Source organism: Procambarus clarkii, chromosome 54 (assembly GCF_040958095.1).
Source record: "Procambarus clarkii isolate CNS0578487 chromosome 54, FALCON_Pclarkii_2.0, whole genome shotgun sequence".
In the NCBI taxonomy this organism is placed as follows: domain Eukaryota; kingdom Metazoa; phylum Arthropoda; class Malacostraca; order Decapoda; family Cambaridae; genus Procambarus; species Procambarus clarkii.
Genome location: NC_091203.1, coordinates 1,473,512 through 1,498,786, shown reverse-complemented (window position 1 = coordinate 1,498,786; position 25,275 = coordinate 1,473,512). Strand labels below are relative to the sequence as shown.

At 39.4% G+C, this 25,275-nt stretch overlaps 1 protein-coding gene and 1 long non-coding RNA gene across 2 annotated transcripts in view; both read right to left on the bottom strand.

The window, feature by feature from the left end:
- The window catches only part of LOC138352575 (uncharacterized), a 53,369-nt gene extending 44,292 nt beyond the window's left edge, over positions 1 to 9,077 (bottom strand). The window contains exons 1-3 of the mRNA XM_069305065.1: positions 9,068 to 9,077; positions 2,756 to 2,838; positions 373 to 552 (exon numbers count right to left, since the gene is read on the bottom strand). Of these exons, the coding sequence (XP_069161166.1) occupies positions 373 to 552; positions 2,756 to 2,838; positions 9,068 to 9,077 (273 nt within the window). The remainder of the gene's footprint in view (positions 1 to 372; positions 553 to 2,755; positions 2,839 to 9,067) is intronic.
- A 6,044-nt stretch (positions 9,078 to 15,121) lies between these two features.
- LOC138352605 (uncharacterized) lies at positions 15,122 to 24,109 on the bottom strand. The gene is made up of 4 exons (XR_011222835.1): positions 24,029 to 24,109; positions 22,484 to 22,646; positions 18,062 to 18,219; positions 15,122 to 15,897 (listed from the first exon to the last, which is right to left on the bottom strand). It is a non-coding gene; the product is annotated as an uncharacterized lncRNA (long non-coding RNA).
- Between the last annotated feature and the right edge of the window lie 1,166 nt (positions 24,110 to 25,275).

Here is a 25,275-nt window from a genome sequence, read left to right as displayed (position 1 = left end):
CCTTAAAAGAGATGGTAATTTCGGAGTATTTAAATACACCAAAGATCAACACCTCCCAAGAGCACTAGAGCAAGTGAGGGGTCATTTAGACGTTAATTTCATCAAGTCCCTGTTAATATGGGAAGACACAGTGTCTATGCTTAAGGCACAACTCTCCTAAACACGAGAGTGAAGTATAGAACTTTAGAACACTTTCCCACCAGGAGACTCGAACCCTAGCCAGCACAGAAGCCTTCCAGCAACTTGCTCTAGTGCTCTTGGGAGGTGTTGATCTTTGGTGTATTTAAATACTCCGAAATTACCATCTCTTTTAAGGGTCTTGTTGTTGTTGTGGTTGTTGATCTTTGGTGTATTTAAATACTCCGAAATTACCATCTCTTTCCCGGCCTGCTGAGTGGTGTAGAGACCGTGGTGGTGATGGTGGAGGGAGAGACGGCCACGCTTGCTATTCTTGCCGGAGTCGGTGACGGGCTGCTTGTACACGTCGACGCCCTGCCCGCCCACCTCCACGTAGCTCACCTTATATGCGCACTTCTGCTTGTCTCGATTAATCTATAACAACCAATGCCAGGGAAGTGTTGTGTGATTCTAATGAAAAGAACTCTAATGGCTTGGCAAAATAATATTTATGACGGTTACCCAAAAGCCGTAACGGTCACCAACTCGTCCTCTTAAAAATAACGTCACTTCTCGCTCGTATGCGTGCTATGGCCAAATTTGGACGTAATTTGAAATGAAGTTGACTCACAAAAGTGACCTACTGTTCCGTTTTCTGTTTGAGTTGTCCGGCTTACTCGGAACGGTTAGGAGAGGACACTTTCAATTCACGTTTTTCATAACGTTTTGAAACTTTATGAGAATTTCCTGTCCACCTAACCTATCAGAGGACCCTTAACTTATTGTTGTTGAAAAAAAATCCCAAATGTATTTTCATTTCTTTTTTATTTTCAAATTACGTCCACTTTCGGCCATACGGGCAAACGGCCAAAAGCGACATTATTTTTAAGAGGATCGTGTGTTATTATTGATCTTGAGGCACCAGCCCGTGGGCAAGGATGAGCCACATTTGACCACAATATCAACCAAATATATATACACCAGTTAAGGTATTGGTTGCAAGACTCAATATTATCAGCCGAAGCAGACTTTAGGCCAAGTTCGATAACGAATTCATACATCAGGACAGCGAAATTATAACTCTAAAGATACAACATGGGACATGAAGACCCTCACCTGCCCGTCGTTACTGTCAGGAAAGCCCGGGAAGGCATCAATCATAACACCACTGGCACTGAAATATCATCAATATCTCCAAGTCGTTTATGTTTATATACATAATACAGTCAGTAAAACAATTCACAATTTGCACTGATTAATTCAGAGAACAAAATATTTCTTACAGTATTTATGTTATCTTTTTATGAGGACTTCCACCATAACCTTTGTTCTTTATTATCGTTATTCACTTGAACGTTTATCATTATTAACTTGAAATTTCAACGCCAATTATCTAAACTTTCATCATGATTACCCTGAATTTTTACCTTTATTAACATGAACTTTTACCGTTATTAATATTAACTTTCACCATTATTACCTTGAACTGTCAACGTTATTAACATGAACTTTCATTATTTATTTGACTGAACTTTTATAATTTATTAACAAGAACTTATAACATTCATCAATTCGAACTTTCATCGTTATTAAACTTAATTTTCAGCATTTATTAACCTGATCTTTCATCATTTATTTGACGGAATGTTTATCATTTATTTGACTGAACTTTCAGCATTTATTTACCTGAACTTCCAGCATTTATTAACCTGAACTTCCAGCATTTATTAAACTGAACTTTCATCATTTATTAACCTGAACTTTCAGCATTTATTAACCTGAACTTCCAGCATTTATTAAACTGAACTTTCATCATTTATTAACCTGAACTTTCAGCATTTATTAACCTGAACTTCCAGCATTTATTAAACTGAACTTTCATCATTTATTAACCTGAACTTTCAGCATTTATTAACCTGAACTTTCAGCATTTATTAACCTGAATTTTCAGCATTTATTAACCTAAACTTTCAGGATTTATTAACCTGAACTTCCAGCATTTATTAACTTGAACTTTCAGCATTTATTAACCTGAACTTTCAGCATATATTAACCTAAACTTCCAGCATTTATGAACCTGAAATTCCAGCATTTATTAATCTGAAATTCCAGCATTTATTAAGCTGAAATTCCAGCATTTATTAAGCTGAAATTCCAGCATTTATTAAGCTGAAATTCCAGCATTTATTAAGCTGAAAGTGACGATATGTAATATTGGAGCCCAAGTAAGCCATTGTATCAACATGTAATAATGGAGCCCAAGTAAGTTTTTTTTTTGAGGGGGGCAATTTTTTATATAATCCGGAAACATAAAGCTAAAACCGAACCTAAATATTTATAGGCCTAGTATAGCACATAGCTGTAAATATATTAGGCCTCATATAGCATGTATTAAGCCTAGGATGGTTAGGTTAGGTCATATTAGCAACAAAAATATACAAATGTGTCCAGTTTGTCCAAATTCAATAATACTCATTGCCATAATAATAGGCTGCTCATCTACAGGTCCATCAGGACATATTGGTACTTTTGACCACATCGTTACTACTTTCTAAGAATTTTCATTTTAGGGGATAAGCTGCAAAAAGGAGATATTGGAGAGAGTTAGCAAACGAGAAGGAAAAAAAGGAATTCTTACCTTCTGGAGCAATGCGGCTCCGGCGCCAAAATAAGTGTTGGCTGTGCTCCAGTTGTGGTTCTTGAGGTGCTCTAGTGTAGACCCTGCAGCAAGATATATGTTCATATAAACTCTGTTGACAGGTACAGGAAACCTTTATTTAACTGTTTTATCAATGTCCCTTAGGCCATGGGTGACGAACCTATGGCACTGGTGCCAAGAGTGGCACACAAGCAAATTTTGCTGGCATGCAAAATGCATCGCCGCTCCCTTGATTCTTTAAATCCAACCCGTAATAAATAAATAAATGTAACTAGAATGAAATAAAGGTACAAGAATGTAACAACTCTTGTATATAACTAAAAAAAAATATATGAAGATTATCATAACTGCGAAACGAAGCAGTGAATAAGTTTTCACAAACCCGGAACAAAAGGAAGTGTTCCCAGATGTCTCGCATCAGCAGGAACCAGCTGGAAGATTTTGAGAACAAGTGACACGTTCTGAATTCATCACTCGTCCCAATGTTCTCATCAGTAAATGACAGAACTAAACGAGTATCAATGATCTACTAGAGATCTTTGGGAAGACAAAGATCTACTGTCAAAGTAGATATACTGTCACAGTAGATTTTTTCTATGAGAATTACAAACGTACCAAAGACATTTGCGTCACTCTGCTTATATTTGTCTTCTGTTGTTTGTGAATGAGCACTAGGCATTTGGTGATATAATAGTAAATATGTAGTTTAGCGGCTCCACGAATATTTATTTTTTCGTAATAAATATATTTGATTTGTATTGAATGACTAATCAATCACTACTACATTATTACAGTTGTGAATTTTTAGCATAATGTCATCTCAAACAGCTCAGATAAAATTTGCAATTGACGGAAACAGTATCAGAAATTGTCAGGAATCGTGGACAGAAAACTTTGGTATAATAAAAAAAAAGGATGATGAAGCATCATGCATCAGTTGTGTGCAGTACTTCTTCCGTAGAGCAACATGATAAAACTGTTCATAAATGGCTTTATGATAAAAGTGAGCAAGAATACATTGATCGAGAAATCAGCAACACAAAATATAATCGAATGTTATAACTAATAAAAATTCAGGTTGTTGAAACTAACAACTTAGTTGTTGCTGGGTTTCAAATGACATAGATAATTGATAATCGTTGCAGAGCACTCAGTTATGAGGTATATATGTTAGAGAATCGTGGCCAAAATGTGCTCCTTTTCTTTTCGACCGGTTTCCAGCAAAAGACAAAATTATTCAGCGCATTATGAATTTACAAGTGATTGAAACACAGTTAAAAGATCAAAAATTCAAGTTGGAAACTAACATAGCAGAACAGCTAACAAAAGATAACGGTTCATGTAAATTCCCATCAATTTGTCTTCTTGATAACACTGACGCTACATCATCAGCTATCAGTTAAAATCCCCACTTCAGTACGGGTGATAAAGACGTGAAAAACTGGTTAACTTGATAACGTTACTTGAACATACCTCACGGGCTGAATTATACCAGGCAGTAGTAGTATTGTCTAAACGACAGGTTAAACTTTCCAAATTAGTTGCTGTGACAACTGATTGTGCACCCTAGCATGACTGATACAGAAACAGTTTTGTATGTTTGCAAAATATGCTAGGCATTGCTGTTATTATATACGATGAGGCTTTGTATATAAAAGTTGGCCATATGAAGACATATCACGTGAAGAAGTGATGAAAATTTTAACCAAGATATTTAATTCTATTTCTACATATGCTTTGAAAAAATTATGTCAGAATTTACTGACCTCGGTGACCTCAGTGTACACTGGAATACTATATATAACAATATCTATTGGCTTAGGAGAGGTTGTCCTTGAAAGATTTGTTGAGTGATTGAATGAAATTCGCAATTTTTTTTGATAAATGAAACATTTTCTTTTTAAAATTATCTGAAGCTGCGTTAATTTGGAGACGTTTTTTTTCACTAACTTCACCTCACAGGTAGTCTGGTAGCAGAGTGGACAGCGCACAGGACTCGTAATTCTATGGTCCGGGTTCCATTCCCGGACCAAGCAGAATCAAATTGGCAAAGTTTCTTTCACCCTCAATACCCCTGTTACCTAGCAGTAAATAGGTACCTGGGAGTTAGACAGCTGTTACGGAACTGCTTCCTGGGTGTGTGTGTGTGTGTGTGTGTGTGTGCGTGCGTGCGTGCGTGTGTGTGTGTGTGTGTGTGTGTGTGTGTGTGCGTGCGTGTGTGTGTGGAAAAAAAATAGTAGTTATTAACAGTTGAGACGCAGGCCGTAAGAACAAAGCTCAACCCCTTTAAACACAACTAGGTTTATACAGTTACATGACTTGAACGCCAAATTACATGGATCTGGCAAAACACTTGATGTTAGATAATATAAAAGTTTTTGAAACCAAACTTAAATTTTTTAACCCGATGTCGAGAATGGAACATTCAAATATTTTCCAAACCTTATAAAACACAAATCACAGATCGAATTCGTAAGAAAACAGACATTCAGAACCTTCAAATGCAATTTTCGAGCATCATTGACTCAACTGCTCATAATTTTTCTTACAAGAAAAGAAATTACAAAATACATAAAGTGTGCAGACAGTAACATTAGACAAATTAAACCTGGAAATATTGCAGTGGATTGGCATGGATAATTTTTCCATGCAGTTGATTTACAAAGCAACTAAATTTCAATGCACAATTTTGTTGACTAAAACTGACTAGGAAATATTGAAAGAGATCAGTTAGTGACTGGATTAGTTTAGAAAATTTCAGAAAATTAAATTCAGAAATTGGAATTCCATTCCTGAAAGTTTTGAGTGTGAAAAATATTGCAGTGGCATTATTTACAGTATTTTCACCAACATATTTTTGTGAGAAAATCCGTAGGAGCCGTGATGAGGGTTCGAACCTATGCGCTGTGAGTTCCCAGGCACACAGCACATTGGTTCGAACCCTCATAGTAGCTCCTACGGATTTTCTCATTGATGCATCACGATAGTGTGATTACGCTTTGTATATTCATGTGAGTAATTATTTTCAGTCATGAACTTTGTCAAGTCTAATTATAGGAGTAGACTTAATGATTAAATTAGTGCTGCAGCATAGCTCTCAAAACAACCAAATAAAAGTGTGATATAAATATGACGTCGTTGGTGGGGCAGCAAACATCTCAAGAATAAAATAACTGTATTTTCTTATACGTTATTTTCTGTTTTATAATTTTAACTAAAGTGTATAACTTCATATTCACATTTCTTGTTACTTATAAGTTACAGTACAAATTGTATGTAATAATTTTGAATTATCAGGTTAAAAAATATATATTAATTATTTTCAACAGTTAAAAAATTATTTCATATATATATATATATATATAAATATATATATATATATATATTTATAAAATAATATATTTATATTTATTTATAAAATAATATATAATATATTTATAAAATAATATATAATATAATATATTTATAAAATAATATATAATATAATATATTTATAAAATAATATATATATAAAATTATTTCATATATATATATATATATATATATATATATATATATATATATATATATATATATATATAGTAGCCAGAACGCACTTCTCAGCCTACTATGCAAGGCCCAATTTGCCTAATAAGCCAAGTTTTCATGAATTAATGGTTTTTCGACTACCTAACCTACCTAACCTAACCTAACTTTTTCGGCTACCTAACCTAACTTAACCTATAAAGATAGGTTAGGTTAGGTAGGGTTGGTTAGGTTCGGTCATATATCTACGTTAATTTTAACTCCAATAAAATAAAAATTACCTCATACATAATGAAATGGGTAGCTTTATCATTTCATAAGAAAAAAATCGAGAAAATATATTAATTCATGAAAACTTGGCTTATTAGACAAATCGAGCCTTGCATAGTAGGCCCAGAAGTGCGTTCTGGCTACTAGGTACGACATATATATATATATATATATATATATATATATATATATATATATATATATATATATGCAAACAAGCCTGAATGGTCCCCAGGACTATATACAACTGAAAACTCACACCCCAGAAGTGACTCGAACCCATACTGCCAGGAGCAACGCAACTGGTATGTACAGGGACGCCTTAATCCGCTTGACCATCACGACCGGACAAAAGGAAGTGATAGCCGAAGCTATTTGAACCACTTCCCCGCCTGCACTCGGATGGTAATCTTGGGCATAGCATTTTATCAAATCACCTCATTCTTTGGGGCACACGTGAGGAACACAAATGCAAACAAGCTTGTTTGCAAATAATTTATTGTTAAATAATTTATTAATTATTTAACAATAATTACATTTTTTCAAAACTTTCATTTATTTCAATCTTTTTCTGTTTAAATTTTGTTAACAGTAAAACAATATTCACGTAAATAAATATCAGCTCCTTTTCCTTACATTATTATTATTTGTATTTTTTTTATTTATTTATTTATACAAGAGTTCTTACATTCATGTACAGACACTAGTATGCATAGCGTTTCAAGTCCTTAATCCTAATATTTCCCCGGAATACGACGCACCAGATCGTTTAACTTAACAACCAGGTACCCCATTTTACTGTTGGGTAAACAGAGGCTACAGTTAAGAACTTCTGCCCAGTAAATCCTTCCAAGTCAGAATACGAACCCGTTCCAAAGCGCTCGCGAAAACCCAGGCAAGTGTCTTACCACTTTGCCACTGGGACGGGTTATTATTGTTACTGAATTCATTATTTTTACTTCTTTGAAATTGCTAATTATGAATAGCAAATAGCATATAATTCATAAAGCTAGACCAAATAAAGCAAAATTCAGAAGAGTTATTTGTTGTCTAGGTGCCGGTCGGCCGAGCGGACAGCACACTGGACTTGTGATCCTGTGGTCCTGGGTTCGATCCCAGGCGCCGGCGAGAAACAATGAGCAGAGTTTCTTTCACCCTATGCCCCTGTTACCTAGCAGTAAAATAGGTACCTGGGTGTTAGTCAGCTGTCACGGGCTGCTTCCTGGGGGTGTAGGCCTGGTCGAGGACCGGGCCGAGGGGACACTAAAAAGCCCCGAAATCATCTCAAGATAAGCAGACATGTTTAAGAATGATTTCCAACATTATATTTTCGCCACAAAAATGGTAAATTGCAAACGTAATAATAATAATAAATTATAATCTGTGGCTCAATATTCTTTTCAGCACACAAGATAATTTATTTAGAAAATTATTGCCAATTTGGGCACACACTCAAAACTGTTCACTTTGATCAACTATTGACCTTCGCCAGGATGCAACCCTCAATAGTTGCCAAACTTCCTGGGACAACCTATTTTTCTGCTAGGTGAACAGAGGCATCGGATAATTGAACCATGCCCAACCTTTCCTGTCCTAACCGAGGATTAAACTCGGGTTTCTCCATTGTAAGCCGAGGATGTAGGCTACTGTGATACAGGACACCTATTGATAAAACTTCAGACTAATGCTCGTTCATTCCCTCGTGTGATTGGCTTAAAGGTGGACTGTGCATAGCACGTAATGGATCCACACAGTTACTACAAAAGATGGTCTCATGATCAATTAGAGTATTGAAATATATGTTATTGACAGTTTTAAGAGTGCATGTCCTGGAGCAATTGTGGGGATCCACAGCCTTGGAGAAGAGAAGAGAATAAAAGGTATTCATAGAAGACGTTGTAGATTCTCCCTGAACACTTTTAAGTACTTTCTTCTCCTATCAGCTATATTTGTTATTATTTAATATGATTTATTTAATAATTATATTTTATTACATTATTTTACAGTTTACGGAAGATGTACACAAATAGCAATCACAGTTCGAAAACCACATCCAGTTATTCTGAGGTGGGGGTACGTGGTCCAAAACACAGCAAGCATTTCCCCTCTGGATCGCGACATTGAGGCGCTGAAACAGGAAACTGGTCACTATTACGTCTCAAGTTTGCTTAATGAGCTCCTCACTCGCCTCCTTTAGGAACTTAAGTGCACACTTACTCCAGATGCCAAGGATCTCAGACCCTGTTGACACAAACTTGCAACAATGTTCGAAGACTCTGTACTTATTAATTAGTTTTCTGGGTCTTTCTGAAGGTTGCTGCCCCATCACTCTCAGTTGTGCTGAGAGGTAGACAGGCATCAGCCAATGTAGATGCACATGTAGTCCCACACAAGCTGTTTACCATCCCTCCATGGCTGCAGGTTTACTCCATCTGGGCGTTGGTGAGTTTTTGTCTGGTCTGCTCAACTGAGGTTCTCTTTGTGCTGGACACTTACCTGCAGCCATATTTCTCTTAATGATATCATTGACTTCTTCATATCTAGCAATCTTTCTGACTCACGACAAATGAGACCATGGCTGCCATATTGGCTCAGGAAGCACAGCTGCAGATGCAATGGTGATCGATGGAGACAGGGATGGCAAGGCACAGGGAAACGGCAATATTTATGGCTCGATGGTTCAGCTGAGTGACCAAGGCAGAATTTGGGATAACCAACAGGATTCTCCAGCATGGGGACCTACCACAGCGAGGTGTGCTGTATACTTACCAGAAGTTGCCTCCAGCATCACTGAGGTAATAATATCCATTTGGCATCTATTCTTTCTTCCATCCTCAAGTTGTTCAACTTTTCTTCCAGAATTACATCAATGGCATTTGAGTCCAAATGTGCCCCTGGCAGCACACTGTTGATGCGAGAGTACCAGCACAATGAGACTCCTAGTAGGACGGTTCTTACTGCATCAATAACTGGTTAGCTAGATAAGATAATTTCACACTTCGAAGGATTTAAGGTGAGTCCTAACTCCTAGGTTTCATCGATGTAAACCAGGGATCGTTATGTTCCTGCCAGGGATGTCATCATCCAGGAATCCTAAGTTGAGCTCTCTGGTCAATCTGCTCGTGATCTCTTTAATAGCCATGCAGAAAAGAAAAGAAAAGGGGCAAGTGGGTCTCCCTGCTGGACACCTGCTGAAACTACTTCATGTTCCTAAACAACAGTGTCGATTCTTTACTGTAACCTGCAGAAACGAAGAGGAGTAAACAAATGAGGCTTGTTCGAACTGCTTTGAAGTTCGAAATGGTTCGAAGCTTGGTGCATGGGCATGGTAGTTTTTGCAGAGTGTGGGGTAGTGTGTAGAGTGTTGTGTAGAGTAGCATGTGTAGTGGGTGGTGTAGTGTTGTGGCGTTTGGACGCCTGGTATGGAGTGTGGTGTTGTGGAGTGCATAGCGGCACAGGAGGCCAGGTGGTGGTGGGTACGGTGAGTATCGGTGTAATGAGGTCAGGTGCGTCAGGACGCAGAGCCTGGCTGTTGAGAGACGTGGTGTTATAATGAGGTCATCAGTGGTTGGGTTGACCAGAGGTGATGGTTTGTCGGAGTGGGTAAGTATTATGGATAAGATTATAATGTAGAATTTCAAAATTTCAGGTGTTGGTGGTTGCAGTGAGCGAGCCAAGTAGATATACTAATTTCTCATTAATTAAGTTGTTACAGGAATCTCGCTAGAAGCGAGCCAGTGGCAGTATGATGCTTTAGTGACATTAGTTGTGAAATTATTTTAATGAGGTATTTATTGTGATAATGTATGTGTATGTATATACTGTATATTACCTCATCGGCACCATTACTGAGTGTTAGGCATGAGAAGGTCCCCCGGGATCATGTCACAGAGCTTCAGGTAGAGTAGAAGGGAAGCTATGAGGCTACACTCAGTTATTCTAGAAAAAAAGGGGGGTGGAAGTGAAGCCAACGTGACGTTATAGGCGAAATTCGCCCCCTGACATCAGAGCAGGGATAAGGGCCAGCTGCAATGGTTTTGCAGCTGCGCTCAGGCTATATACGGGGAGAGAGTAAGGAGCCGAGGGGGTTATGTAATAATGGGATCGAGCCAGGGGGCTCCGAGGGAATATTTTGCAGGTACAGCGGTCGGGAAGGTGTGAATACAGGTGGACACACTCTGGGCGGATGGGCCTAGACCAGAGAGCTGTGAGGGATCTACAGCGTTCTGGGATTGGTGCCTGGAACGAGACGTCAGCACAGACCCAAGGGAACATGACCCTGGGGTAGGAATCTCCGTTGCTCTGGAGGCCAGGATCACGTTACCTCAGAGCAACGATGGGACATTGACAACATTCACCAGGCTGGACAGCCTGGGTTTTGTCTGGGTCATGGAGGATCTATGACCTAGCAACCATGGGACACGAAGACAAGAGAAGTGATGCTGCCAATTGTGGAGGAGGCCAGTGAAACATTGTGTGATCATTGTAAGCCCTTATGTCAACAGTACAGGGCAAGATGTTAAATTATTAACTTGTTACTAAGGATGAAGAACCTTAGATATATGTGTTGTGTATATATTAATGACTAGTGTCATTTCTGTTTAAGTGCCAGCATTCTGGTCCATGTAATTTTATGGTTATGTTTGTATGTAATTATATGTCAGCAGTTTAGCTATATGTGCATTGTTGGAGATGGGAAAAATTATTACAGACTATTTTACCTGTGCTATGATGTGAATATAATGTATATGTTGGAGAAGTGTTGTGAGTCATGTCGAGGAACATTTTAATTTATTTCATTGTGTGTATGATGAACTTATTGGATGATTTTTTAGTTGTACACATATGGTGGGTGCATCCTCCAGGTCCTTGCACTAATGGAACCATTGCAATGATGCATATGGGGACATATGCGTGTTTAAGGAGGGGAGTGGTGTTGTAATCCACAAGTTAGTAGGAATTATTAGCTAGAGGATCATTACTACAACACTTAACGAATGATGATTGAAAGTACATGTAAGTAGACAGACTATGGATCACATATCTAAGAAAGGTCAATGGATTAAGACCGAAGCTGTTTAGCCAAATTAATAATTCCTGGAAAGAGGAATTATTCTTCGTCAGGCTTCTAGGATCAAGGTTACCGCTCTAGGGATAAGGTTAATCGGATTATACCTTCCTCGAGAGGCGTGGTGAAATGATTGAGGCCATGGTGGGCTGGAGTCAGTCTGGTTGTGGAAGTTGAACTAGCAAGTCCTTCGAGGTCTCCGTTTGTGGCAGCAGCGAAGTGTAGCAGACAGCTATGCGAGAGCCTGTTGTGATCTTAGTGACGAAGTTAAGTCTGCAGTATGTGAGTATTGAATGAAAGACTAACCTGGTGTGGAGCGTTGTAGTAATCATTCCGTATTAGGGACTTAGGCGGAAGTTACGAGTGTGGGTGGTGATCGCGGAGGTCAAGTGGTCTATGGGTATTGGAAGTGTATTGACCTAATAGAGTATGTTAATTAATATAGTATTATTTGTCAGAGTCTATTCTTTGTAATTAAATGACAAAACCCGACGGCCTTTAAATACCTTCCATATGTTCATTCATTGTGTTCCAGTACAAACCTAGTGGTACGCCTCAAGGGTCTGGTGTGTGTAGGAGTATAGGTGGTAGTAACGGTTGCTGAAGAAAGGTGTTATGTGTTGTGTAATCGCTGTGTTCGGAATGAACCGGGGTTTAGCGTCACGACATATATATATATATATATATATATATATATATATATATATATATATATATATATATATATATATATATATATATATATATATCAAATCACCTCATTCAAATCACCAATGGTCCTGGGGACCATTCAGGCTTGTTTGCATTTGTGTTCCTCACGTGTGCCCCAAAGAATGAGGTGATTTGATAAAATGCTATGCCCAAGATTACTATCCGAGTGCCGGCGGGGAAGTGGTTCAAATAGCTTCGGCTATCACTTCCTTATGTCCGGTCGTGATGGTCAAGCGGATTAAGGCGTCCCTGTACATACCAGTTGCGTTGCTCCTGGCAGTATGGGTTCGAGTCACTTCTGGGGTGTGAGTTTTCAGTTGTATATAGTCCTGGGGACCATTCAGGCTTGTTTGCATTTGTGTTCCTCACGTGTGCCCCAAAGAATGAGGTGATTTGATAAAATGCTATGCCCAAGATTACTATCCGAGTGCCGGCGGGGAAGTGGTTCAAATAGCTTCGGCCATCACTTCCTTATGTCCAGTCGTGATGGTCAAGCGGATTAAGGCGTCCCTGTACATACCAGTTGCGTTGCTCCTGGCAGTATGGGTTCGAGTCACTTCTGGGGTGTGAGTTTTCAGTTGTATATAGTCCTGGGGACCATTCAGGCTTGTTTGCATTTGTGTTCCTCACGTGTGCCCCAAAGAATGAGGTGATTTGATAAAATGCTATGCCCAAGATTACTATCCGAGTGCCGGCGGGGAAGTGGTTCAAATAGCTTCAGCTATCACTTCCTTATGTCCGGTCGTGATGGTCAAGCGGATTAAGGCGTCCCTGTACATACCAGTTGCGTTGCTCCTGGCAGTATGGGTTCGAGTCACTTCTGGGGTGTGAGTTTTCAGTTGTATATAGTCCTGGGGACCATTCAGGCTTGTTTGCATTTGTGTTCCTCACGTGTGCCCCAAAGAATGAGGTGATTTGATAAAATGCTATGCCCAAGATTACTATCCGAGTGCCGGCGGGGAAGTGGTTCAAATAGCTTCGGCTTTCACTTCCTTATGTCCGGTCGTGATGGTCAAGCGGATTAAGGCGTCCCTGTACATACCAGTTGCGTTGCTCCTGGCAGTATGGGTTCGAGTCACTTCTGGGGTGTGAGTTTTCAGTTATATATATATATATATATATATATATATATATATATATATATATATATATATATATATATATATATATATATATATAATAAATATGACCGAAAAAGTAAGATTAATAATTCTAACACGAATTTTCTCGATCTTTCGTACGTTTCTTTTCACTGTTGATGGTAATTCAAAGATCAATTCTCCAAAATTCATTTTTATTTCTAGTCTGACGCGACACTTGAGCGCGTTTCGTAAAACTTATTACATTTTCAAAGACTTTAGTTTACACAAACACACAACTTTAACTGAATAGAGCTTAAACATCTTTCGAGTTTTTATACCTACATTTGGGTGAAGTGACATGTTACAATAGTTTTGGATGAGGTGAAAATAAACTTTTAACACAAGACAGAACACGAAAACAATGAAATACAAACAGGTATTAAAAGTAGGTAACTGCAGAAGGCCTATTTTTATTGGCCCATATTTCTTGATGCTTCTATATTGGAGCGGAGTCTTGAAGTGGGTAGAATATAGTTGTGCATTAATTGGCTGTTGATTGCTGGTGTTGACTTCTTGATGAGTAGTGCCTCGGAGACGTCGAGCCGCCTGCTATCGCTGCATCTATCGATGATTTCTGTGTTGTTTGCTAAGATTTCTCTGGTGATGGTTTGGTTGTGGGAAGAGGCTATATGTTCCTTAATGGAGCCCTGTTGCTTATGCATCGTTAAACGCCTGGAAAGAGATGTTGTTGTCTTGCCTATATACTGAGTTTTTTGAGGCTTACAATCCCCAAGAGGGCATTTGAAGGCATAGACGACGTTGGTCTCTTTTAAAACGTTCTGCTTTGTGTATGGAGAGTTTCTCATGAGTAGGCTGGCCGTTTTTTTGGTTTTATAGTAAATTGTCAGTTGTATCTTCTGATTTTTGTCTGTAGGGATAACGTTTCTACTGACAATATCTTTCAGGACCCTTTCCTCCGTTTTATGGGCTGTGGAAAAGAAGTTCCTGTAAAATAGTCTAATAGGGGGTATAGGTGTTGTGTTAGTTGTCTCTTCAGAGGTTGCATGGCGTTTCACTTTCCTTCTTATGATGTCTTCCACGAAACCATTGGAGAAGCCGTTGTTGACTAGGACCTGCCTTACCCTACAGAGTTCTTCGTCGACTTGCTTCCATTCTGAGCTGTGGCTGAGGGCACGGTCGACATAAGTGTTAACAACACTCCTCTTGTACCTGTCCGGGCAGTCACTGTTGGCATTCAGGCACATTCCTATGTTTGTTTCCTTAGTGTAGACTGCAGTGTGGAAAACTCCGCTCCTTTCCATGACTGTTACATCTAGAAAGGGCAGCTTCCCATCCTTCTCCATCTTGTAAGTGAAACGCAACACAGAATTCTGCTCAAATGCCTCCTTCAGCTCCTGCAGATGTCTGACATCAGGTACCTGTGTAAAAATGTCGTCAACATACCTGCAGTATATGGCCGGTTTCAAGTTCATGTCGACTAAGACTTTTTGCTCGATGGTACCCATGTAGAAGTTTGCAAACAGGACACCAAGGGGAGAACCCATGGCGACCCCATCTACTTGCTTATACATGTGTCCATCCGGGCTCAAGAAGGGTGCCTCTTTAGTACAAGCTTGGAGTAGTTTCCTTAGACTGTTTTCTGGTATGTCAAGAGGAGTACAGGCTGGATCATGGTACATTCTGTCGGCTATCATCCCGATTGTTTCATCCACAGGTACGTTGGTAAACAGATTCTACGTCCAACGAGGCTCTTATCCCTGTGGCCCGTGTTCCCCACAGGAAGTCAACAAATTCCTTTGGAGACTTCAGGCTGAAGGCGCAAGGGACATAAGGATTCAGCAAGCCGTTGAGTCGTTTCGCCAGTCTGTACGTGGGTGTGGGTATCTGGCTGATGATTGGCCGAAGTGGGTTTCCAGGCTTGTGTGTCTTGACATTTCCATATGCATATCCAGGTTTATATTCCCCAATAATATTTGGCAGGTGGAGTCCAGATTTCTTGGCGTTCACAGTTTCGATCAATTTGTTGACCTTTGCTTTCAGTTCGGCTGTAGTGTCCTTCGTTACCCTTTGGAATTTAGTTTGGTCAGAGAGTATGAGGTTCATTTTTGCCAGATATTCGTCTTTTTTAAGAATTACGTATATTGGCGACTTGTCGCCTCTCCTGACAACTATCTCCTTGTTCTCACGAAGGCTCTTAGCTGCCGCTTTGAGCTCGGGGGACAGTATGGTGCTTCTGTAGTTGCCTCGATTCTTTCCTCCTTCCGCAATAAGTTCTGCTTGTAAGGTATCTTTGGTGGTGATCTTCTTTTGTGCTTCGAGGTCGAATATGTCGTCCAACAGAATCTCCAACTCCACTTTCCGGGCCATCTCACTCGGTCTGGACATAACGTGACAGTTTATACCCAGATTTAGGAGAGTGACTTGGTCCTCAGTGAGGTTGATTCCTGCAAGGTTCAGGAAGCCATCTCTTGGTTGAATTGAGGTCAATTATGTATGAGTTGTTATGTATGAGGTCAATTATGTATGAGGTATGTATGAGGAATTATGTATGAGGTCAAAAAATTGACCTCATACATAATGAAATGGGTAGCTTTATCATTTCATAAGAAAAATATTAGAGAAAATATACTAATTCAGGAAAACTTGGTTTATTAGGCAAATCGGGCCTTGCATAGCAGGCCGAGTACGACGTTCTGGCTACTAGGTACAACATATATATATATATATATATATATATATATATATATATATATATATATATATATATATATATATATATATATATATATATATATATATATATATATATATATATATATATATATATATATATATATATATGAGTTTTCAGTTATATATATATATATATATATATATATATATATATATATATATATATATATATATATATATATATATATATACATATATATATATATATATATATATATATATATATATATATATATATATATATATATATATATTATTAAATATGACCGAAAAAGTAAGATTAATAATTCTAACACGAATTTTCTCAATCTTTCGTACATTACGCTTCACTGTTGGAGGTAAATCAAAAATCACTTCTCCAAAATTCATTTTTATTTCTAGTCTGACGCGACACGGGCGCGTTTCGTAAAACTTATTACATTTTCAAAGACTTCACAAATACACAACTGATTAGAACTTACGTCTCTCTGATATTATATCTACATTTGAGTGAGGTGGGAAGGGTGATGTGGCATTAACACAAGACAGAACAGGAGGGGATATTAATAGGGTATTAAAAGTATCAACACAAGACAGAACAGAAACAATGGGTATTGAATAGAAGTGTTTGTAGAAGGCCTATTGGTCCATATTTCTTGATGCTTCTATATTGGAGCGGAGTCTTGAGGTGGGTAGAAGCATCAAGAAATATGGACCAATAGGCCTTCTACAAACACTTCTATTCAATACCCATTGTTTCTGTTCTGTCTTGTGTTGATACTTTTAATACCCTATTAATATCCCCTCCTGTTCTGTCTTGTGTTAATGCCACATCACCCTTCCCACCTCACTCAAATGTAGATATAATATCAGAGAGACGTAAGTTCTAATCAGTTGTGTATTTTGAAGTCTTTGAAAATGTAATAAGTTTTACGAAACGCGCCCGTGTCGCGTCAGACTAGAAATAAAAATTAATTTTGGAGAAGTGATTTTTGATTTACCTCCAACAGTGAAGCGTAATGTACGAAAGATTGAGAAAATTCGTGTTAGAATTATTAATCTTACTTTTTCGGTCATATTTAATAATATATGTCTACAGGAAAGACTGCTACCAAAATATACTAATATATATATATATATATATATATATATATATATATATATATATATATATATATATATATATATATATATATATATATATATATATATATATATATATATATATATATATATATATATATATATACACATATGAGAAAGGCAGCAAGAACACGCAAGCAATAAATAACTAAGAACTCTATATGACCCGACCAGGATTGGAACCCATCACGCCAGGATCCCTCCTGAATGTACCTGGTACCGTGATCACTACACCAACTGATCAGTCGTGAAGCTTAGTTAATTAGCACCAGATTGTTGTTGTTGTTTTAGATTTAGCCAGTCAAAACAAAATGTACGTGTAGCACGTGTTATAATGAGCCAGTAATTGAGTTCAGTTATTCACGATATCTTTGTTACGTGAATAAAGCACCAGGACTGACCAATCCTTATATAGACGATCAATTGGTGCAATGATCATGGTACCGTGTACGTTTGGGGTGATCTTGGACGTCAAGGGGTTCGAATCCTGGTCGGGTCATTTAGAGTTATTAATAATTTATGGATTGCGTATTCCTAAAGCCCATCAGTGTCACAAAAGATTTGTTTATTTATTTACAAGGACAGGAAGCCCAGAGGTAACCCCCGCCCCCCCCCCCAGACCAACGCCTGACTTCCCCAACCGATAAGCATTGCCTAACTCCTGGGTACCTATTTCACCGGGCATCAGGTATAAACAGCCGTACCCAAATGTCTTTTCTTGCAACATATCCTACATGTAAACAGGACAGTTACCTTAAGAATGACCACTTTGGGGTCACCACTGTCCGGCCGGAGGTAGATACAGCCGCCTTTGCTGCCCCGCTGGAGTACCAGGTCCCTCAGCTCCCCGCACCAGTCCTCCTCCAGGCACCGCCAGATGTCATACGAGTCGCACACACACCCGACGTCCCCTGCGGGAAGGACATCCATTTATATACACTGCAGGATATCTTCTTCTTTTAACTTATATTTCGTAATCATATCTGCAATTAGCTCTGATCATTAGTGGTATTTAGTCTATAAGAAAGCTACTTTTTGGTCTTAACAAATGTGCAAGATATGTGTAAATATTTAGTCCAAAATGATCTACTACCAGAACATTTTGGCAAATATCGCAAGTTTACTAAAGGCAGGTAGTAAATGTGGGTGACTGTAACTTTTCCACCGTTGCCCGCAGAATGGAGCCACAGGATGAACATCCAATTATGAAACTAGCTCACCACATATGTAAGTTGCTGTTCTAGGAGGCTGTACTTGTAGTTGGTCTCAAACCCAGTAATTGTTCATATAACACGATATATTAAAATTTACAGTTAGCTTATGAATATTGTAACTTGTTTAGCTAAATGAATTATGTGTCTTTATGTGCATGTGGTGATGGTTCCATTCCACTATCCCTCATACGACAGGTAAGGGGCTCACTACCTCCCACAGGATGGATATGGGGCCCACTACCGCCCATAGAATAAGTATGGGGCCCACTACCGCCCCACAGAATAGGTATGGACTTCGCCATCGTTCACATGATGGGTATGGGTTTCACTTCTGCTCACAGGATGGGTATAGGGCCCTTGTTATGATGTTGATGCCATCTGTTGAGTTCACCCGACCCAAATTCTTTTAGGAGAGTTGTTGTGACGTTGTCAACGCCATCTGTTGAGTACCCGACCTATTTTTCTGTTCCTCAGTGGAAGCTGTGATCTTATTGACACCTGTGCAGTTTCCTTCTTACTATTCATCTTTTACTCTTCAGAAGTGATGTGATATGGGTGGTACCTTGGTCCATAGAAATCAATTCACCCAGGGTAGTCTCGCACTCAAGACATGTTCCAGTGGGAACAAGTGGGGCGAATTGGTATAGACTGGAAATTCTCTGTGATACCCAGTGAAGTATTAGTGATTGACCGACGCATGCTGGGATGGCCAAGTTGAGTACCAAGTACCTTGAATGGCAAGAGGCAGTCCACCATGAGTGACCAGCAAGGGCAGTCCTGAATGCAAGACTTGTTTCGGTGGGAACAAGTTGGGCGTGTTCTTGGGGACAGTTAATCGTCTGTAGAAGCCAACGACCTATTGGTTTTGGAACAACGTATTCCAGGGTGGTACAGTTTTGTTAATAGATGGAATTAATCTGCCTGACCTCTAAGTTAAGGCTTGTTAGTGGTTAAACCTTTAGAGGAAGCCAGCGACCGTTTTGCTGGAGTTTCGAGGTAGTGTTTAGACACTGTGATGATTCTGTGGAGGACTGGCCTGTGAATTGTTGAGAAAAGTGATCTCGCTGGCATGTATCTCAGAAAAAAGGTTTGGGGAAGAAGCCTTGAGTGTTTAGGAAGAAGATTCGCCGCACCAGTGTTTCGATGGCTGAAGTTTTTGTAGTGTCTTGTATGAAAGTGATACGTACGGTGTTACCCGTGATGTTTAATTGTAATAGGTGTATATTGTTGAAGATAAGATTGAAGTGCATGTGGTGAGGGGTTTTAGTGTTGCTTACCCCCATTCTCGTTTAGTTGTCTATTACTGATCAGTTCTTAATAACTTAACCCTGGTTGGGGTTGGATCTGGTAAGAAGAGGCACTAAGGCCCTATAGAAAGAGAAATGAAAAGAAGCCGGGTTACTGGGTAAGTGAGGCCGTAACACACGTTAACAGCTTAGAGTGAAAATAGGGGTTAATACTAAATACAATAAAATTGACATTCCTTCACTGAAATTTTTGTTTAAATCTACTTGTGGCCAACAAAAATTCTGATGATAGATACATTACGGAAACACTCTTCAAAATGTAAAACAATAACTGGCATCACTGCTCAAGTCCCTCTCCACGGCTTATTAATATTTTTTTTTCTGGCACCACATGTAATGTCTTCACAATTACTCTGATGATAAGTTAAGTCACAACATTGGATATTAGTAGACAAACTTTAGTACAAATAAATTATCCCGACGACCAGCAAATCATAATTCCAACTTCTCCGAAGACCCTGTGTTCCGCTTCCGGTTTGGCTTTAGGCGGGAAACACTCCCTCCTCCCTGGGAGTGTCAGCGGAGGCTCGCCTTCACCCAACTTGTAACCAACATAACATAAAATTGTGGGTTCATTCTTTTCATTGAACGTAACTAAATAAAACTATGGGACTATACTTGTGTAGTCTAAGTAAAGACTATAATTCTGGACTATTTACAGTGAGGGGGGGGGGGTAGTATGACTATTGGGGAGAGAGGGGTGTATCTTGGCGGTAAATGTCTATATATGTGGAAATAGTGGAACGTGTGTAATAACGTGTGTTTCCTCAGTGGAAACCAGAGGTCAAAATTGAGCTAAATAAACTGCCTTATAGTATTGGAAACGCATCACGAGGTGCATTTGTTTGTATTTTCCCTGCCAGACGTAAGACTATTCTTGTTTCTCAAAGAGCATTTAAAGACTGAGCTTGGGGTTGATTATTAAATAATAAAATAGGCACCAACTATGTTTACTAATACTTTCTAATCATTTGTAAAGTAAACCTAAGTAAACTTGGGATAGGAATGCTTTAAGATTAGTTGAGTAGTCTGCTGGCAGTGAGTCTACTGAGGGAGAAGAGTGGAGATGCGCTCTCTTCTCTGGCTGGCGTTGTGGTGAAAGGAAACCTCCTCCCCTTCCTCTGTTTCTTTATTTCTGTGTCGTTGTTATCCAGTTAAGTAGACTGTGTAGTATCCTCATTGTCTGGCATAAACGTGTTCTATGTGTAGAGTATTGATGTGTAGCAATTAGGTGTTCACTAGTGTTTATTTTTACAAGTTACTCTAGAGGGTTCCAGGGGAACCACGTGGGCTCCAGTGTTACCAGTAAGCTCCCTAGAGTCATTGCTAGTGTCCCTCGCCTAGTAGAACTTTACCCTAGTGTGTTCTCAGTGTAAAACCTTGTATCCTGCTTATGTGGACCAAGGCTTTTAACGTAAGATAGTGTGGTAAAGTAATTATTATTATTGTTATTGGTGTGAGTGTATATGGGGGGTTGTTAAGGGGTTAATAAATAAGTAAGTTAGTTAAAGGAGTATCCATTCTTCCTGTGTAGGAGATCTATGATCAACCTCTAGTCTGACATGACCTAGTAGCAAGTTATTATTCACTGTGGATAGTTTATTTTGGGGGCCGGGCCTTTTAGATCTCCCATATTTGATAACTCTTAATGCTAACTACTACCCATACACCCCTGTTATACTATATCCCCCATAGTACAGACTCCCATTTGTAACACTTTAGTGCAAATAAATTCTCCCGACAACCAGCAAATCATAATTCCAACTTCTCCGAAGACCCTGTGTTCCGCTTCCGGTTTGGCTTTAGGCGGGAAACACTCCCTCCTCCCTGGGAGTGTCAGCGGAGGCTCGCCTTCACCCAACTTGTAACCAACATAACATAAAATTGTGGGTTCATTCTTTTCACTGAACGTAACTAAATAAAACTATGGGACTATACTTGTGTAGTCTAAGTATAGACTATAATTCTGGACTATTTACAGGGAGGGGGGGGGGGTAGTATGACTCTATTGGGGAGAGAGGGGTGTATCTTGGCGGTAAATGTAACAACATTAATACTGACTTAATTATCTATTTCACTACACTACAACACACTAAACTACACTCCACGTGTGGATTTGTTCAATAATTTATTTATTTATTTATTTATTTATATTTACAAGAGTTTTTACATTCTTGTAAAGCAGTATCATTCAGAACTACCGTGTTCAATTCAGTGGCGGATATATATAATTATGTGAATAGTTACAGCATTATCGTCTTTGTCATTTGCCCTAAACAAATAATAATTAAACCATTCTCCGGCATATATTACTGCATTTGAAAGCATTCATCATGTCCTTCACAAGGAAACTACTTATAGGTTACACAGACACTGCAGAAATCCTGGATCCTAGAAATCAGATATGCAGTATTACAAGAAACTAGCCTTGATCCTAACTAGCTCTAACACAAAATCTTGCAGTTAGGCTTGGTTATCTTTCATTTAGAGTGATGTGTGGTAGCTTGCTGCTCTTGTGATCACGAAAGAGCAAGCTCTCATCCCAAGCACAATACTTTCTCCGTGAATTCTTAATACATTGGATTTTTCGGTAAATTATCCCGGAGCTCAGCTTGAAAATCCAACACGCTTTTGGTTCATTCTTAACATCTTACCTTCAGGGTAGGTCTGGAGCAGGTGTCTGTGGGAGTCCACCTCCCGCTCCTTGCCCCAAGTGATGACGGTGGAGTGCTCTGAGGAGCGGGACGAGATGCCTCCCACCGTCTTGAGGTGGTAGTACTTCCTCAGCAGCGATGTCCCCGCCACAGTGTCTGACGCCTTCAATGTTTGCAGACAGTCAGAATCAAATACATAATATTCTTTTGTGTATGTCGTGTATTGTCAGCAATTGAAATGCGAACAAAGGATAATTTCGTATTACATGTGAATAGTGCATGATCCGAACACATATAAATGTGATTAGCGCATTATCCGAACACATGTAAATGTGAATAGTACATGATCTGTGTGAGGAAGTGATTTATTCTTGATTCTAGAATAATAGAGGCAGATCATGCATATCTGGTGTCCTTGTGAAGCTAGAGCCGCTACAGGAGTGAGTGTTATGCAATAGCCTTTATGTACCCAATGAGAGATTAGCATAGGATATAAACATTACGAGTAGTCTGGAAAGATAGTCATCTTCCCCTACACAGTCCCCCGTGGCGTAGTGGTAAAACACTCGCCCGGCGCCTTGCAAGCACTTTGAAGATGGGTCAGGTGGGGAAGCTTGAGAATATTGGCCTTATGCATACCAATATGTCAGCCAATATTTCGCAGGTGATGAAGACTCAGATGTTCTCAACAGTTCATGCAGAATTGGTCAAGAACATGATGAGTCTCCTATCACGGTTCTCCACCTCGTCCAGAATTCGGATGAAAGATGAGAGGCCAAGCAGTGCAAGAGTGTGTACGCAAATGGAAGCGAACTTGTGTTTCATAGAAGCTTTTATAACTCCTGCTATCGAGAAGGCATGACCTTCTCCGATGGATAAACTTTCTCTCTCTCTCTCTCTCTCTCTCTCTCTCTCTCTCTCTCTCTCTCTCTCTCTCTCTCTCTCTCTCTCTCTCTCTCTCTCTCTCTCTCTCTCTCTCTCTCTCTCATTCTCTCTCTCTCATTCTCTCTCTCTCTCTCTCTCTCTCTCTCTCTCTCTCTCTCTCTCTCTCTCTCTCTCTCTCTCTCTCTCTCTCTCTCTCTCTCTCTCTCTCTCTCTCTCTCTCTCTCTTTCTCTCTTTCTCTCTTTCTCTCTTTCTCTCTTTCTCTCTTTCTCTCTTTCTCTCTTTCTCTCATTCTCTCATTCTTTCATTCTCTCATTCTCTCATTCTCTCATTCTCTCATTCTCTCATTCTCTCATTCTCTCATTCTCTCTCTCTCTCTCTCTCTCTCTCTCTCTCTCTCTCTCTCTCTCTCTCTCTCTCTCTCTCTCTCTCTCTCTCTCTCTCTCTCTCTCTCTCTCTCTCTCTCTCTCTCTCTCTCTCTCTCTCTCTCTTTCTCTCATTCTCTCATTCTCTCATTCTCTCATTCTCTCATTCTCTCTCTCTCTCTCTCTCTCTCTCTCTCTCTCTCTCTCTCTCAAACAGCAGAAACGTAAGGTAGCTACAATACATGAAATACGGTCCAGTATAATAACTAGTATGGTGAGAAGGTATGCGCTACTGACCTTAAAGTTGATCAAGTGCGCAGCGCCGCCCAGAGCGCCGGACTCTACAGAGGACACGCCCCGGTACCCAGCATCGTGTAGCTGTGGACGCAGTCAGGATTTTAAAATATACACAATAATTCAGGTTTACCATGTAACCACCCCCTAATTCAGTAGGCGGCAGTGGAAAGATTATAATCACCTGTATTTATTGTCTACAGTTTGCATACTGTGGTAGTATGGTACCAAAAAAAAATGTTTGGCTACGATGTCTTGTAGTAGTTCATTTTGAAGTAAATATTTACACATATCTTGAACATTTATTATAGAGTTGTCTCCAAATTCATGTATCTTTTCGTACTCAATCACACAGGGGCGCCGGTGGCTGTGTGGATAGCACGCTGTACACGTAATCCTGTGGCCCGGGTTCGATTCCTGGCGCCAGCGAGAAAAAAAAATGGGCAGAGTTTCTTTCATCCTGATGCTTCTGTTACCTAGAGTAAATAGGTACCTGGGAGTTACACAGCTGTTACAGGCTGCTTCCTTGTGTGTGTGTGTGTGTGTGTGTGTGTGTGTGTGTGTGTGTGTGTGTGTGTGTGTGTGTGTGTGTGTGTGTGAAAAATAAATAAATAAAAATTAGTAATTAGTAACAGTTGATTGATTGACAGTTGAGAGGCGGGCCGAAAGAACAGAGCTATACCCCCCCCCCCCCCCGCAAGCACAAATAGGTGAATACAACTAGGTGAATACACAGTGACAGACAGTGTGCGAATAATTTTGCTGACACATTTACATTTGATCAGGTAAAGATTTGATTACATTTGATCTACATCAACAGCAAAAGCAAATTTTGAGTCTAAGTCGAGCAATAGTAAGATTTAGTCAGCAAGTTCTATTGAACGGTTCATAGTTATCTGAATCTTCTTGCATGATAATATGAGGAAAAATTGAATTTTTAGTGTAGATTTCAGTTTATCTCAGGTCTACAAGGCTTTCTTGACGTTCGTGGTGAGAAAAATTTTTGTTCTTAGGATACTTATGTAGGCAGTTCAAGATTATAGTCAACTTCCTTTTCAAGGGCAGAATCTCTGACTAATTACTGAGTAATAGCCCTCAGAAAGGGTATGGAGACCACTTCTGCCCACAGGATGGGTATGGGGTCTACTTCCGTCAATGAGATGGGTATGTGGTCTACTAAAACCCAGAGGATAGGTATGGGGTTTACCACCACTTATGGGATGGTTATAGGGTCCACTACCACCTACTGG